Source organism: Balaenoptera ricei, chromosome 15, assembly GCF_028023285.1.
Source record: "Balaenoptera ricei isolate mBalRic1 chromosome 15, mBalRic1.hap2, whole genome shotgun sequence".
Classification (NCBI taxonomy): domain Eukaryota; kingdom Metazoa; phylum Chordata; class Mammalia; order Artiodactyla; family Balaenopteridae; genus Balaenoptera; species Balaenoptera ricei.
Genome location: NC_082653.1, coordinates 511,218 through 525,981, shown reverse-complemented (window position 1 = coordinate 525,981; position 14,764 = coordinate 511,218). Strand labels below are relative to the sequence as shown.

The following is a 14,764-nucleotide window of genomic DNA, read 5'->3' as shown; positions in this document are numbered from 1 at the left end:
GGGCTCAGGGTCAACGGAAGGGGCGGGTGGGACGTGGAACGCTGCGCGCCAGCAGAGCGCGGACCCCGAGGGAAGGGACCAGTTTCCGGCCGGAGCACTGCGCAACGGACCGGAATTGGGGGCGGAAGTGCAGCGCGTTCAGGGATGACTGCGCGTCTCAGCCCGCAAGGTCGGACCGGCTGCCGGCTGAGGACGCGGTGGTGGTGAGTCTGACGGACTGGGGCAAAGTCCTGGGGATCCCGGTCGTGGAAGGCTCCCCGCGGAGACCTTGGCACTGGAACCTGTGCCCAAGCGGCGGCTTCCGCAACTGCAACTCCCGGCAGGCCCCGCGCAGCCCTCGGGCCGCGCGCAGGCGATTTTGGCGCGCTGCATTGTGGGGCGCGTAGTGCCCGGCTCCGCGCTCGTGGAGGGGCCGGGCCCGCGGGAAGGGCGGCCCGGTGGGGTTTAGGAGCGCGGGGCTGTTAGTCCGAGTGTCCAGGCGAGACCAGGCCTCGAGAGGTTGTGGTTTGCTGGGCGCCGTACGGATTCGCGTCCCAGGTCAGAGCAGCACACGTGCTCTTTCGCTGCCCACCTGGGAGGGATGGGGCTGGCCCGTGGAGCGGAGGGTTGGGAGCCGCAGGGGCGGGGGGTCCCGACCGGCCCAGGCTGGGGTGGGGGGGGGCTCCGCTGGGAACTGTGGCCCTTCAAGCTCTGGCGGAGGTCAATGCAGTGTTATTGCGGGTGGAGCACGTGGAGCTGCATCTGGCCCCTCTCCTGTCGCCTCTCCCGGAGCACGGTGGAGCTGCCTGGGGCGGGAGAACAAGGCAGGGCCGACACCTCTCCGAGCTCCTTGTGACAGGATGTCACAGGCTCGCCTTCGGACCTGTCTGCGGAGGCACTGCCTGAGGGGACTGGTGAAGTGGCCTGGCGCTCGGGAAAGGGTCGCTAAAAACAGTCTTGTCATTCCCGTCTCTGCCGTAGGGGCTCCCGTGGAGAACGTGTCCCAGCGGCACAGGCTGGCATAACTTACCTGGAGCGGCTGAGACCCTGAGATGTTCAGAGGGGGGTTTGTCTCGCAGACCCACACAGCCTGCGTTTCAGCCATCCTCTGTGTCCGCCCGAGACCGAGAGTAGGCCAGCATGCCCAAGATAACCCTGAATGGGGTGACAGTGGACTTCCCTTTCCAGCCATACAAATGCCAAGAGGAGTACATGAGCAAGGTCTTGGAGTGTCTGCAGAAGGTGAGGCTGCAGACTGAGGGACTTGTCCCCGGGGGATGGGTCAGAGTGGGTAGAGCCTCAGCAAGACCTAATGTACGTGCACCGTCCTGTTTACGCCGGCCAGGTCCTACTGGTGAAGCTACCCTTCTAGATGTGGGAGTCAACCATAAATAGGGTTCATGTTTTAGGTGGGGTAGGAGAGATGCTAAACAAATAAACAAAAAGGGTAATTCTAGCCGGTGACGAGTGCTGGAAAGGAAAGACATAAGGTGATAGGCTTAAGAGGCCTTGGGGGCCTCTCTGCGCAGATGGAATGTCAGCTGAGGCCCAGCAACGAGCAGCAGCCGGCTGAGGGGCTGGAGGAAGTATTTCGCACATAGGGGCAGGGGGCGCCAGCCCTCGTTAGGGGAGGTCGTTAAACCTCAGGGGGTGCAGCTTGCTTTCTGCTGGGTTGCTGGGCATGCCCTCTTGTACCTTGCCCAAGCCCCCAGCCCTTGAGGGCTGCCCTCTGTAGCTGGGCCCATGTTCCCATTCCTGCGGCAGCTTTGCAGACATGCCTGTGTCTGCCCAGGTTTCCACTCAGGCTACCGGCTGAGAGCTGTGTAGGCCGTCAGATTCCGTTCAGGTAGTGTAACTGCTTGGATACAGAATCAAACTCCTATTCTGGGGCTTGACACCTAATTAGTCATCTTCCTGTTTATATTAGACTGGAAAATACCGTGGTATTTTGGGTAATGCTCTGTAAATTGTTTGCTAACGAGACCTGGTTTGATCTACAGCTCTTGGTTTGAGAGTGGAGAGGTCCTGCGGCATTTTACGTCCCCCGCTGAGTGGGGGCAGAGCGGGGGGACGCTCTGTCACTCAGCCACCTGCCTCAGGTGGGCTGTGTGGCCTGCGGAGCCTGCCCCTGCTTCCCCGTGACCCTGTTCCCCACTCCATTTAGAAAGTGAACGGCGTTCTGGAGAGCCCCACGGGCACGGGGAAGACCCTTTGTCTCCTCTGCAGCACGCTGGCCTGGCGGGAGCACCTCCGAGACGCTGTCTCTGCCCGCAGGATTGCCGAGAGGGCGTCAGGGGAGCTCTTCCTTGACCGCGCCTTGGCGTCCTGGGGGAACGCTGTCCCGGAAGGAGATGTCCCAGGTGATGCCCCTTTTTGCCCCTCTCCTGGCCCCGGGCGGGGAGGCGGGGAAGGAAGGGGGGTTGTAGCTGCCACGTCACTTCTCGCCGTCCTGGCTGTAAACCTAGGGTCAGAGCCTTCTGGCCAAGTGAGGACCCTGCAGAGACCCACTGCACTCCTTCCTGTAGCGAGTATCGGGCATCCGATGCTTAGCTGTCCCCGGGCCGAGTTAGCTGAGTGCCTCGGGTTAACTGCTCACCTGGGCCGTGACCTGTCCTGTTCCCTTGTGCCGGGCAGCGTGCTACGCGGACGTCCCAAAGATCATTTACGCCTCCAGGACCCACTCGCAGCTCACTCAGGCCATCAGGGAGCTCCGGAACACCTCCTACCGGTGGGTCAGGCGGTGTCCACCCCTGCCTCGGGGTCACGGGGGTGTTCTGCCTGGACGCCACCCTGGGCGCGCGCTGTGCTCTGGCTGTGGGGCTGCCGCCCTGACCTCAGGCTCATGCCCTGAGCTCCTCGCAGCCATCGGGGTGTCAGCTGTGGGCGTGGGTCAGGGCAGCTGCGCGGGGGGAGGCCCTGCCCCATGTCGGAGCCCCCAGCACTGCCGCAGGGGAGTTGGTGTCCCCTCCCCGCTGGCCTCCCCCGAGAGGGAGCATGCAGGTGGCAAGGTCTCCCCGAGGCCTGCCCCAGTCTCTCGGCCTCGCCTCCTTGCTCGTCCTGGATGCTGACTGAGAGCGGGCCGTGCCGCGGTGAAAGCCCCTCTCGAGCCCGGGGTGGATTTCCGCCCCAGCCACTCCCTCTGGCTGCCCGGGCGGGCGTGTGAGCCAAGCTTCCCTGGGCTCCCGGTGCAGCCCACGTGGCTCCTGCCGCTGGACAGCACTGGGGCCCCCCGCTCTGATCCTTGGGCCCCCCAACCGTCTCCTCCACCAGGCCCCGAGTGTGTGTGCTGGGCTCCCGGGAGCAGCTGTGTATCCATCCTGAGGTGAAGAAGCAGGAGAGTAACCACATGCAGGTGGGCTCCTGGGGCGCCCACCCTGGTCTTGGTGGGTCTGCTGCTGCTGCGTGGGTGCTGCCCGGGCTTTAGAGCCCCCAGCTGTGCCCCTGGGGGACAGAGGGGTAAAGAGCTGGCGCGGGTGGAGCTGGCAGGGGGTGCCTGGCTGGGGCTGGGGCAGCGCTCGGCCGTCACACGAGCCCAGACCTCGTCCTCGCCCAGGTCCACTTGTGCCGCAAGAAGGTGGCAAGTCGCTCCTGTCACTTCTACAACAACGTGGAAGGTGAGAGGGCTTGGGGTGGTGTCTCCTGCCCACGGAGGGCACGCTGCAGGGGGAGTGGAGTCTGGGCGCCTCTGGGGGCTGGGCTCAGTGGCCTCCTGGGCTGCTGGCTCCTGCCCCTCGGCGCTCCAGCCTGGTTGCCTCCTGCTCTGGGCTGTTGAGGTGCCTGAGCCCTGTCTCCTGATCAACATTGGCGTGCGTGCAGAGGAGCTCACGCGGTGGGGCCGAGCAAGGGCCTGAACTGTGCAAACAGCGTGGTTTGTGCAGAGTACGTGCTCCCTCCTGGAAGGCTGGAAATTGGGCGCCTGCCAGGCAGGGGTGCCCACGTGAGCGGTCCCCAGTGCCCCCTGGGCGCTGGGTCTCTGGAGAGCATTTCACTCGTGGTCTCGGCTCATTCTGGGGGAGTCAGCCAGGGAGGGGGTTCTGGAAGCTCCTCCACATGTTTTTCCCTTTGCTGGTTCTGTGGTGCATCCTGTCACTGTGTGGGTGTGACGTGCCCTGAGCCCCTGGGGTCCTCCTAGTGACTCCTCCAGCCTCATCCAGAAACGGATGAGAGTGGAAAGCACAGTGTTCGTGACAACGGCCGGCCCAGGTGCAGCGTGGTGGTGTGACCGCAGGTGCCCAGGGCCCTGTGAAGGGGGGGTCCCTTTGTCTCCTGTCACTGACTTTCTTGGGGCCCAGAGTGGGGCGGCACTGGTGCCCTTGCCTCCAGATTCCTGCTTTTCCGCCTGTGGCTGTCCTTTGTGTCTGTCAGGACTTCTAGAGCCACAGGTGATGGCAGAGAGGCTTCTCTGTGGTGTGGCCTTTCCAGACAGGGCTGTGTGGCCTTGGGGGGGGGCGGGGGTCACGCTTCTGTGGGGTCAGGGTTCTCTCTGTTTCCTGCCTCAGGGTTGGGACTCAGACCCTGCGGTGAGCCAGGCCCTGGAGTGTTCACATTGGTGACCCACAGGCCACCGTCTACTCAGGCTGGGCAACCCCAGTGGGCCAGGCCTGTGCTAGGCAGCGGGTCAGGACAGCAGTACAGTCCCAGAGGCCTGAACTGGGAGTCCCAGCGCCCTTGGAGAGATGGAGGGGGGTTGCCTGATGCCGGCTTGGGCTCCGGCGGGCCGGCTGTGGGTAGGGCTGCACGGCTTGGCCTCTGGGGCGAGGACCCAGGGTCCCAGGCTCGTTCCTCACCGCCTTCCCCTTGGCGGTGTCCCTTGGTCTGGTGGCACCAAGGACCCTCAGGACAGCAGTGAAGTGTAAGGCTGAGGATGGCCTGTGGCAGCTGTCGTGGCCCCGGGCTGGAGACTGCTGGCCGCCAGCTCTGCTGCCCCATCAGCGTCAGGCCTGTGGGTGTCGGGTCACCTGAAGGCTGGTCTCTTGTCCTCGTCCCCCCGCTACTCGGCCCTCTGCCCTCAGTCCTGCCTTCCCACGGGCCCTGGCGTCAGGCCCGTGATGCTCGACGGAGCCGTCCCCCGTTTGCTGCACTGTGGCTGCCTTCCCCGTCCTTGTCCCTGGCAAAGGGGGTTCCAGGTGTCCTGTTGGCCACAGGCCAGAGCAGTTTGGGTGTGAACCGCTCCAGCCACCTTTCCACAGCAGCTTGGAGTGGCCAGCTTGCCCTCTCTGCTGGACCAGCCCTCACCTGCAGGGTCCTGCCCTTCACCTGCAGCACCCCTCACCTCACCTGGAGAGTTCTTGAGGCGGGAGGGGCCAGGAGGCCAGGGGAGCGGTGGGAGCTGGGGGGAGCTTCCCGTCCACGGTGGAGGCACCCTTGGAGCTGCTGCGTGTGGGGCCCCTGGCTGCAGGCCCCCCCCCCCCCCGCTGCCCCAGGCCCTGCGTGGCAGAGCAGGGGCTGCCCCAGCTGGCCTGCTGGCTCCGGCCTCTGTCCCCTCCCCAGTCCCCGCCCCTGCTCTGCTGTGCTCTCTGCCTGCTCATCGAGGGCGTCCACTCCCCGTAAACCGGCGCACCCTGGCCGTCTCAGCCTCCTTTGCCAGCTGACCCATGGGATGCAGTGGGGTGTCTCCAGCAGGTGCCCAGGCCTTGGAGGGGGAGAGGAGTGGGCAGAGACCCCAGGAGGGGTCTGAGAGGCGTGCAGAGCGGGAGCCCTGCCTGGCCGCGGCCCGCGGGGAGCAAGCAGTGCGGCCCGGCCGGGCCCGTCGCCCTCCTCTCCACTGTCTCCTCTTGACTGCCCTCTCTTCCTCGCCCCCCCTCCCCAGCCCCCCTCGCCCTCCTCTCCCTCCTCTCCACTGTCTCCTCTTGACTGCCCTCTCTTCCTCGCCCCCCCTCCCCAGCCCCCCTCGCCCCAGGTAGGTTACCGAGCTCTGGGGCTGGCCTGCGTAGCGTGCCGATTGGCTGGTCTGTTGCTATGGTGCTGCTGAGTGGATGGCTCTTCTTCCTTCCCCTGCCTGCTGTCTTGTGGGGGGGGCACCCTGGGGGCGGTCACTGCCGCTGGGACAGGCCTGGGCGTCGCTGGGTTATAGCGCTTCCCTGGCCGATTCCTGCGGGCCCAGCTGGGGGGCCCGTGTCCCTTCTTGAGGCCCGTCCTGCCCAGGAACACACAGCCAGCAGGGAGTGGGGCCTGTCGGGGCTGCATCCTGAGGAAGGGGCCCCGGGGCTGCGGGGCCTCAGGTGGGCTCTGCGCCTCCTGCCCACCTGGCCCCGGCTCTGCACCCCTGCCCGGGCAGCACAGGCAGTGACAGCTCAGTGTTCCTGCTGCTGGCCGTGTGGAGCCTGGCTTCCTTCTAGAGGGAGACTATGGGCTTGTTCTTGTGCGGGAGGTGAAGCAAGAGAGGAAGGGACTTGCTGCCAGACTGAAGCCTGATTGCAGGGCAGGTGCCCCGGGGCTCATGGGAGCCGCCTGGCCTGGAGAGCGTCTGGCGGTGACAGGCTGAGGGCCGGCCCCCACCCCACCCCACCCCGGGGTCTCCTCTTGGTGTTCAGCCTCAGGCCTGCAGCTGCCCAAGGCACAGAGCAGGGCTCCCTTGGGACTCGCTTTAGGCTTGGTGCCCTCCCCAGGGGCTGCCTGTTGCCAGGAGCCATTCCATCCTGAGTGCCTCCTGTGGTCCCGGGACTCAGTGGACCAGAGAGCCTGTGTTTACTCCCGCCCGTGTCCCCAGAGAAGAGCCTGGAGCAGGAGCTGGCCAGCCCCATCCTGGACATCGAGGACCTGGTCAGGAGCGGGACCAGGCACAGGTAACCCCCCCAGGGCTGGGCCTCTTCGACGTGCAGAGGCGGGTACGTTTCTTTCCTGCAGTAATGGAAGAAGTGAGACGCTCCTTCACAGCCCCCAGCCCCCTGCCCCCGCCCGGTGGGCCTTTGTTCTTGGGGCGCCCAGCTCGTCCCCCCCCATACTGCCCCTCCTCTCCGACGCTGGCTGCGACCTCGTAGCTCCAGGGCTCCAGTCGTGGTGGCGCCTGCCCGACTGTCCTGCTTCTCACCATCTCATCCACCCGTCCAGCATCAGGCTTGGTCTTTTTGTTTTTGTAGATTTTTAAATGGGTGACCCACTCACACGATTGAAAACTGATGGCGTGAGGGGTGGCCGGCAAGCCCTCCCGCTGCCCCAGGCCCCAGCCCGCGTGTGCCCCGGGGAACCCTCCCAGCCTGCGCCGTGCCCCAGCACCTCCTCCCCCTCCAGGCTGTGCCCCTACTACCTGTCTCGGAACCTGAAGCAGCAGGCCGACATCATCTTCATGCCCTACAACTACCTGTTGGACACCAAGGTAAGGCCTCGGCCTGCGTAGCTGACGGTGCTTGATGGCAGGGCGTGTCCCAGGCTCGGGAGGGGCCGGCAGAGCCGTGCTGGGATCAGACCTTCGCTTTGAGCTGCAGGCTGGTGCCGAGGGACCAGCCCCTCACCAGCCCGGGGCTGTGACTCGTTCTGAGCTCTGGGAGTGTGTGGCCTGGTAGGAGTGAGGGGACCCCGCGCGGCCGGGGTCCATGTCCCTCTCTCCAGCTGGACCCCGCGAGGCCGCCTGGGAGCATCAGCCCCAGCCTGGCGTCCTCCTCTCTTGCTGTAGAGCCGCCGTGCACATGGCATCGACCTGAAGGGGACGGTCGTGGTCTTCGACGAAGCTCACAACGTGGTGAGTGTCTGGGTGGCCTTCCCGACACCTCCTTCCTCCTGCCCACTTTCTTGCGCACAACAGCTGGGCCTTTCTGTCCAGACCCCCGCGTCCCACTATCAGGACCAAGCAAAACTGGGCAAGGTGGGCTGCCGGCCTGGGCCTGCCATTTGCACGCAAGAGCCCCAGGCCCTTCCTGCCATCCCATTCCTTCTCTTCCCTCTTGTCCCCGGCTGCTGCCTCCCTGCTGCCCGCTCGCCCTGCCACCCCCGTCCTGTGGCCTCTGTCGGGGCCCAAGGACCACGTCTCCAGGAGTGCTGGGCCTTGGCCAGAGCACTGGAGGAAGGCCACCTGGGGAGCCTGGCATCCTCAGCCCCGCTGGGTTCCAGGCAGTTGTTGCCATGGGGACGGTGCGCCCATGGGCCAGATTCGGCTTTGGAGAGAAGCTAGAAGCTAGAGTTTAACGGTAAATTTTCTAACTATAAAATGTAGGCAGCTCAAGTAAAATTGTTTTCAAACACTGTCTGGGCCAGACATCCGTCTCTGGGCCAGTTTGAGACCCGGCCTTGAGAACACAAGGTGGGGCTTGGGGGGGCTCTTGCTTCCCCTCCCTCTGCCCCCCGCACCTCTGCCTCGTGGAGCGCCGTGACGGGTGTGCTTGGGCTCACAGGAGAAGATGTGTGAGGAGGCCGCGTCCTTTGACCTGACGCCCCACGACGTGGCTTCGGGACTGGACGTGATAGACCAGGTGCTGCAGGAGCAGACCAAGGTGGCGCAGCAGACCGAGCTCCACCCGGAGTTCAGCGCGGACTCCGCTGGCTCAGGTGCGCTCCGGGCAGGGACCGCAGACCAGACGAGGGGCCCGTCCGCCCAGGGCCCTTCTTTCAAGTTGGCCTCAGGGGCAGCGCCAGCCTCTGTAAGAGTCTTCTTGGCCTCACAGATGGGGCTGGGGGGCTGGGTACCGCCCAACCAGTCAGCACTTTCTCAAGTCCTTTTCACCGTTTCCCCGGGGGTGTGAACTTGCCTCTACTGCATAGAAGTGAAAACCAAGGGTGTCAGCCGCAACAACATTTTGTAATGACCTGCGGGCATCGTCCACAGGAGCGACGCTCAGAGAGTCATGTCCCGCATTTTCCTTTTGCGGCAGTGATTGCAGTGTGTGTAGAAATCTTTGGTGGATGCAGTTAGTTTGTCCAGACGTTCTGCATGGCCTTTGTTAGTGTTAGGAACCCACCTTTTGCTCACCCAGACCACTTTGTAGCAAGCGTTTCTACCGTCGAGTTGCTGCAGGTTCGTAGCATTTGCGCCCTGCCCTGTGGACGTCATCCACGTCCCGCCGTGTCCTTCACGCGAGTGTGGGGCGGGGCGTGAACAGCCTCAGCTTCCCGGTCCCTTTACGGTCACACACGTGGACAGACTCCAGAGGGTGCGGAGGCCCCTGCTGCCGCCAGGCCGCCTGCTTCCGCCCCCTCTGCGAGGGTCTCCAGGCCTCCTTTGACGCGCTCACAGGTTGTGTTGGGGACGGAGGGTTTGTAAACGGCTTTGTGTGTTTAGCACAGAAGTTCTCAAACATGTTGGCTTCAGGACCCTTTATGTTTTAAACTTTACGTTCTTGAAACTTACTGAGCTTTGTTTATGTGAGTTACGTCTATGGATAATTAGTGTATTAGAAGTAAACACTAAACAACTAAATAAGGAACAGTTAGGTGTCAGTTTCCTAGGGCTGCCTTAACAAAGTACCAGAGGCTGGGAGGCTTCAACAACAGAGGTTTATCCTTTCAGTTCTGGGGCCAGACGTCCACGTGTTGGGTGTCAGCCGGGGAGGCTCCTCCTGTGAGTTCCCGGGGCATGTGCACCAGGCCTCCCTGTCCCAGCTCTGCAGCTGCTGGCCGACCTGGGCTTGTAGACGCCTCGCTCCGTCTTCGCACGGTGTCCTCTCTCATAGGGACGCCTGTCACTGGAGGAGGGCCCAACCCAGTCCTCTAGGACCTCATTCGGACTGACCATATCTGCAAATAAGGTCACATTCACAGGGGTCAGGGTTTAGGATTTGAACATAGCTTTCTGGAGGACACAATTCAATCCATGACATGTTAACATAAATAACACTTTTTTTTGGAAAAATAACTATATTTTAAAAATTAGAAGAGTGGCATTATTTCAGTTTTGCAAATCTCTTTAATATCTGGCTTAATACAAGGTAATTGGATCTCGTAACTGTTCCTGCTTTGGGCTGATGTGATACTACACATCATGGCTGTATTTATTTCCTAGTGCTGCTAAAAGAAATTTCCAGACTTAGCTTAAAGCAACACAAATGTATTATCTCATGGGGCCCAGAAGCCCAGGATGGGCCAGCAGTGCTCTTCCTTCTGGAGTCTGCAGAGGGGGATCCGTTTCCTGGTCTTTTACAGCTTCTAGAGGCGCCACGTTGTTTGGCTTGTGACCCCACGTCTCCGACCTCTGCTTCTTCGGTCTCCTATGCTTCTGTAAGGACCCTGCTGTTCCATTTAGGGCCACCCCGGATAATCCAGGATTATCGCCCCATCTCAGGGTCCTCAACTCCGTTGCATCTGCAGGTCCCTTTGGCTGCAGAGCTGACCTATTCGTGGGTTCCAGGGATTAGAACATGGACATGTGTGGGGACCAGTATCAGCCTCTGGGAAACTACACTGTATATTTGTGAGAGAAAGAAGGAAAAAGGCAAATCGTGTATCAGTAGGAATAGCAGTAGCGGCAGTAGCAGCACCACGAAAATAGGTTGACTCTGCAGCCATCCTGGACGGGTCTCGGGCCGGGTCCCTTGGCCCGCTGTGCTCTGCTGCTTAGGTGTCCTCGTGGATGCACGGTCCTGGCTTCACCGTCTTTACCTGCGATGGGAATTTCTGAGTCAGCTGCTTTCGACCCCGAATGCATGTGCCTGAGTAAATAGGTCAGCATTTCTCCAGGGGCGTATCTAGGAATGGATTTTCTGATTGGCAGTCACATGCATCATAAACCTTGCTGTTTTAAAATTGTCTTTTACTTTTAAAGTTGGATGTTGTTCTAGGACTTTTTTTTCTTTTTAAAGCCCAGTAATTTTGCTGCAGTTTGTCTCAGTGTTGATTTTCCGGATCGATGTACGATGAGCTCTTTCAGCCTGTAGTTCCAAGTCTCCTCTTACCTGGGGGGGATGTTGTCCCACACGGCAGCGCTCAGGGCCCAGCCTTGGCTTCGGTTTCTGCTCCAGGGATCATGTCGTGTCTCTTCCACCTGAGTTCAGAACCTGTCACTCTCTCAAATCCTTTTGTCTCTATTTTTCTTTGACTTATAAAAATTCCCCCCTTTCACCATCTGTTTCTTTTAAGATGATGTGGCATGTATCTACTTTTGTGTTCTTCTAATTTAATCTTTATTTCTCAAGTGTTTTTTTCTCCTAGTTGTGTCTGAGTTCTGTTGCTTCATTTCTGAGTTTTAGAAAACCTGGCTCGTGTTGTTGTTTCATGTCTTATGTCCTGTCCTGACACCGTCATCTTCTGTTTTCTCACCAGCTCGCAGCTAACTTGCTACAGCTGCTGCGTGCCTTCCCCAGACCCCGCGGCCGATGCTCTGCCCCATTTGACCAGCCCCCCACTGAGTGGACAGGTTCCCTCTTTCTCTGCCTCCTTCAGGGCGGTTGCCAGCCTGGCGCCTTTACTCCGTGTCACCCCTCTGCCCGGTGCCGTGGTCTCCGGGCCTGTGAAGAGAAAGGCTAGTTATTTCGTCGACTGTCCTACAGTTTGGATTTGTCTGCTGTGTTCTCATGGTTGGAGTCAGGTTTTGAATTTTGGTGGGAATACCGCGGACTTGCGTCGTCTCGCAGGTGACATTGGTGATGTTAACTTCAGTCTGGTTACGTGATGGCTGCTGGGTGTTTCTGCTGTGAAGTCACTGCTTTTCCATTTGTGATTCTTAAGTCATTTGTGGCATCCAGTAATGAGTCGTCCCTGAGTTAATGATTTCCATAATGTTTGCAGAATGATGAGTCTTCTCATCCTCCCATCTTCCGTGTGAGGTCTTGTACTACCCTCCGCCTCCGCGTCAGCATGTGGGCCCACGTGCTCACGTGCTCACCCCCACACCCGTGTGCGTAGGATTGTGAGTTCACGCTCTCGCCCGCCCCAGTTTTAGTCCAGAACCACACGGTTCCTTCTTCTTTCCTCCATGTTCGTAACGCCTTTTGTGAGAAAACGAGCTTCCATTTTTTCTCAGTATCGTACTTACTTGTTTGATCCTAGAACCCACAGACAGTTGTTTGAGAATTGCCAGCCCACCCACGATAAATGAACATCTACTCAGTAGGTTTAATGTTTGTTCACGTCCTTTTTGTCGTTGGTCTGTGACCACAGAATGAAAACGCTCTTTCAGAGGTTCCTTGGGTTGTTTCTTTCTGCTTCACTGTGGTCATATTATTCATTTTAAGCTCATTTGTTATGTTTATATTTCATTTCATACTCCATTTTTTGCCGTTTATGTTGATTTTATTTGTTTATTTTATTTATTTATTTTTTGGCTGTGTTGGGCCTTTGTTGCACGCGGGCTTTCTCTAGTTGCCGCGAGCGGGGGCTACTCTTCGTGCGCGGGCTTCTCATTGCAGTGGCTTCTCTTGTTGTGGAGCACGGGCTCTAGGCGCACGGGCTTCAGTAGTTGTGGCACGTGGGCTCTAGAGCGCAGGCTCAGTAGTTGTGGCGCACGGGCTTAGTTGCTCCGTGGCATGTGGGATCTTCCCGGACCAGGGCTCGAACCCGTGCCCCCTGCATTGGCAGGCGGATTCTTAACCACTGCACCACCAGGGAAGTCCCAGAAGGCGGATTCTTTTTTTTTTTTTTTTTTTTTCTTTTTTAAAGTTTCTCTTATGGCTGTTTTTTGAAAGCAGCTTTTTTTTTTTTTTTAAGCATTTGTTTTTTTATTTATGGCTGTGTTGGGTCTTCGTTTCTTTGCAAGGGCTTTCTCTAGTTGTGGCAAGCGGGGGCCACTCTTCATCGCGGTGCGCAGGCCTCTCACTATCGCGGCCTCTCTAGTTGCGGAGCACAGGTTCCAGACGCGCAGGCTCAGTAATTGTGGCTCACGGGCCCAGCTGCTCCGCGGCACGTGGGATCTTCCCAGACCAGGGCTCGAACCTGTGTCCCCTGCATTGGCAGGCAGATTCTCAACCACTGCGCCACCAGGGAAGCCCCCAGAAGGCGGATTCTTAACCACTGCGCCACCAGGGAAGCCCTCCTTAGCTGCTTTTGTCCATGACAGTTTCTCAGACCTCCCTTGGTGGTTTGGAGGAGGATTGCTCTGACGTTGTGTAGAATGCCCCTTCATTGGGGTTTGGATTTGTGTGACGTTTCTCCCCTGGACGTACGGGGGTGTGGGATTTGGGGAGGAAGGGCTCAGATGCACAGGGCCCGCCTCATTGTACTGCATCCAGGTCCCTGCAGTCAACTCCGCGTGACTTATGACCTTGATTGCCAGCTGAGGTCGGCTTTGTCAGGGGCTCCAAGTTACTCGTTCCCCTCCTTTCCACACTGTTCTCTTTGGACGGAGGTCACTCTGCACAGCCCACACCTAAGGAGTGGGGTTATTCAGCCAGGTATCAATCTCCGTGACCCTGTGTTAGGCAGAGGCTTCTTAGAAGTAACACCAACAGCACAAGCACCCAGAGAAAAAAATAGATAAACAGGACTTAACAAAATCAAAAACTTTTGTGCGTCAGAGGACACCATCAAGAAAGCAGAGACATCCCACAGAACAGGAAGAATTTTTTGCAAATAACATATCTGATAAGGGATTGGTATCTAGAATAGGGAGGAAACCTTTAACAACTCAACAAAAAGACAACCCAACCCAATTGAAAAATGGGCAAAAGATATAAATAGACACTTCTTGAAAGATACACAGATGGCCAATATGCACATGTAAAAAGGAGCCCATTGGTCATCAGGAAAACGCAGCTCAGAACCACGTTCATGTGCATGTCCACAGGGTCTCTGAAGGTGACTGCCCCCCTCAGCTCAGGCTGCTGCTTCCAGGTCAAGTTCCAGCCGTGTGGATTTCAGAGCCTCTTCTGTCAGTGTCTTGCCCTCCACACCAGCATCCTGGTTCCTTAGGACGGGGTGGTGGAATTAGAAGGATGCAGACATGTGCATTTGTGCTTTCCCTTGCCCAGGGCTGAACTTGGAGCTGGAGGACCTCGCGAAGCTGAAGAGTAAGTGCGCCCCCCTCCCGCCTGCCGTGGACTGCCCCCCACAGCCCCGCCCTGAGAGCCCCTAACCCCACAGCGATCCTGCTTCGCCTGGAGGGGGCCATTGACGCCGTGGAGCTGCCTGGAGGTGACGGCGGTGTCACCAAGCCTGGGAGGTGAGGGACCTAGCAGGGCGGGTGTGCCGGGCTCTGTCCCTGCAGCATTCTACCCCACGTGGCCTAGAATGTCACTGGGTCACAATCCAGAGAGTCTTTTTCCATCTTGGAGGCCCGGGAGGGTTTGGTCATTGAGAGTGTCGGCACCGCCACCCTCTCCTCTGGTTCACCCCTCTGTCTGCACTGCAGTTGCCTTTTAGAACGAGGCTCCTGCCTCCGTGCCACCTTCTGTTAGGACGAAAAGTCGCCTGGAACGTTCTGAACGTCCCACAGGCCTCCAAGTCGCGGGGTTTGTTCCCCGTGGGATGGTGGCCTGGGGCAGGTATCACCCTCCTCGGTGCACCACTGCCAGCTGCGCTGGGACCCAGGCCCAGGTCTGTCGAGGCAAGGAATGTTCTGGAATGTTCTGGAGTGCTGGGCTGCCTGCCTTGTCCCTGAGCCCCATCTGCTCCGCTCTGCTCAGGCCCTCGCAGGGCCCGGTTGCTTCCCAAATGGCCCTGGCGCCTCCTTGGCTCCCACACCCGCAGGGCTTCCTCTGCAGCTTCCACTGCGCACCGTTTCCCCCCCCGCCCCCCAACCGACTCTCCAGAACTGCCCTTTCGGTGCCCTGCCCAGAGCCACCACTTCAGGGGGGCCCTGATGACTACCTCCCGGCCTCCCTGCAGGGCCCGAGCCCCGAGCCCAGGCCTGTTTCTGGGTATGCCGGTCTCATGCAAGCCGCTGTCCTCCCCACCGGGGCTCCTGAGGGGAGAGGCCTTTCACCTC

General features: G+C 59.7%; 1 protein-coding gene across 10 annotated transcripts in view; it reads left to right on the top strand.

Annotated features, from left to right (window-relative positions):
* The first annotated feature begins 114 nt into the window (after positions 1-114).
* The window catches only part of RTEL1 (regulator of telomere elongation helicase 1), a 28,077-nt gene continuing 13,427 nt past the window's right edge, over positions 115-14,764 (top strand). For 3 of the 10 annotated variants that reach the window (XM_059897163.1, XM_059897161.1, XM_059897168.1), the window contains exons 1-12: positions 412-537; positions 961-1,221; positions 2,144-2,339; positions 2,614-2,707; positions 3,250-3,331; positions 3,533-3,593; positions 6,689-6,764; positions 7,210-7,294; positions 7,592-7,657; positions 8,307-8,460; positions 13,809-13,847; positions 13,921-13,999. In XM_059897163.1, the coding sequence (XP_059753146.1) occupies positions 1,120-1,221; positions 2,144-2,339; positions 2,614-2,707; positions 3,250-3,331; positions 3,533-3,593; positions 6,689-6,764; positions 7,210-7,294; positions 7,592-7,657; positions 8,307-8,460; positions 13,809-13,847; positions 13,921-13,999 (1,034 nt within the window). In that variant the 5' untranslated portion in view covers positions 412-537; positions 961-1,119. Of the gene's footprint in view, positions 204-410; positions 538-960; positions 1,222-2,143; positions 2,340-2,613; positions 2,708-3,249; positions 3,332-3,532; positions 3,594-6,688; positions 6,765-7,209; positions 7,295-7,591; positions 7,658-8,018; positions 8,103-8,306; positions 8,461-13,808; positions 13,848-13,920; positions 14,000-14,764 lie in introns of those variants that run through there. The other 7 variants (XM_059897170.1, XM_059897169.1, XM_059897162.1 and 4 more) reach the window with 6 other exon arrangements.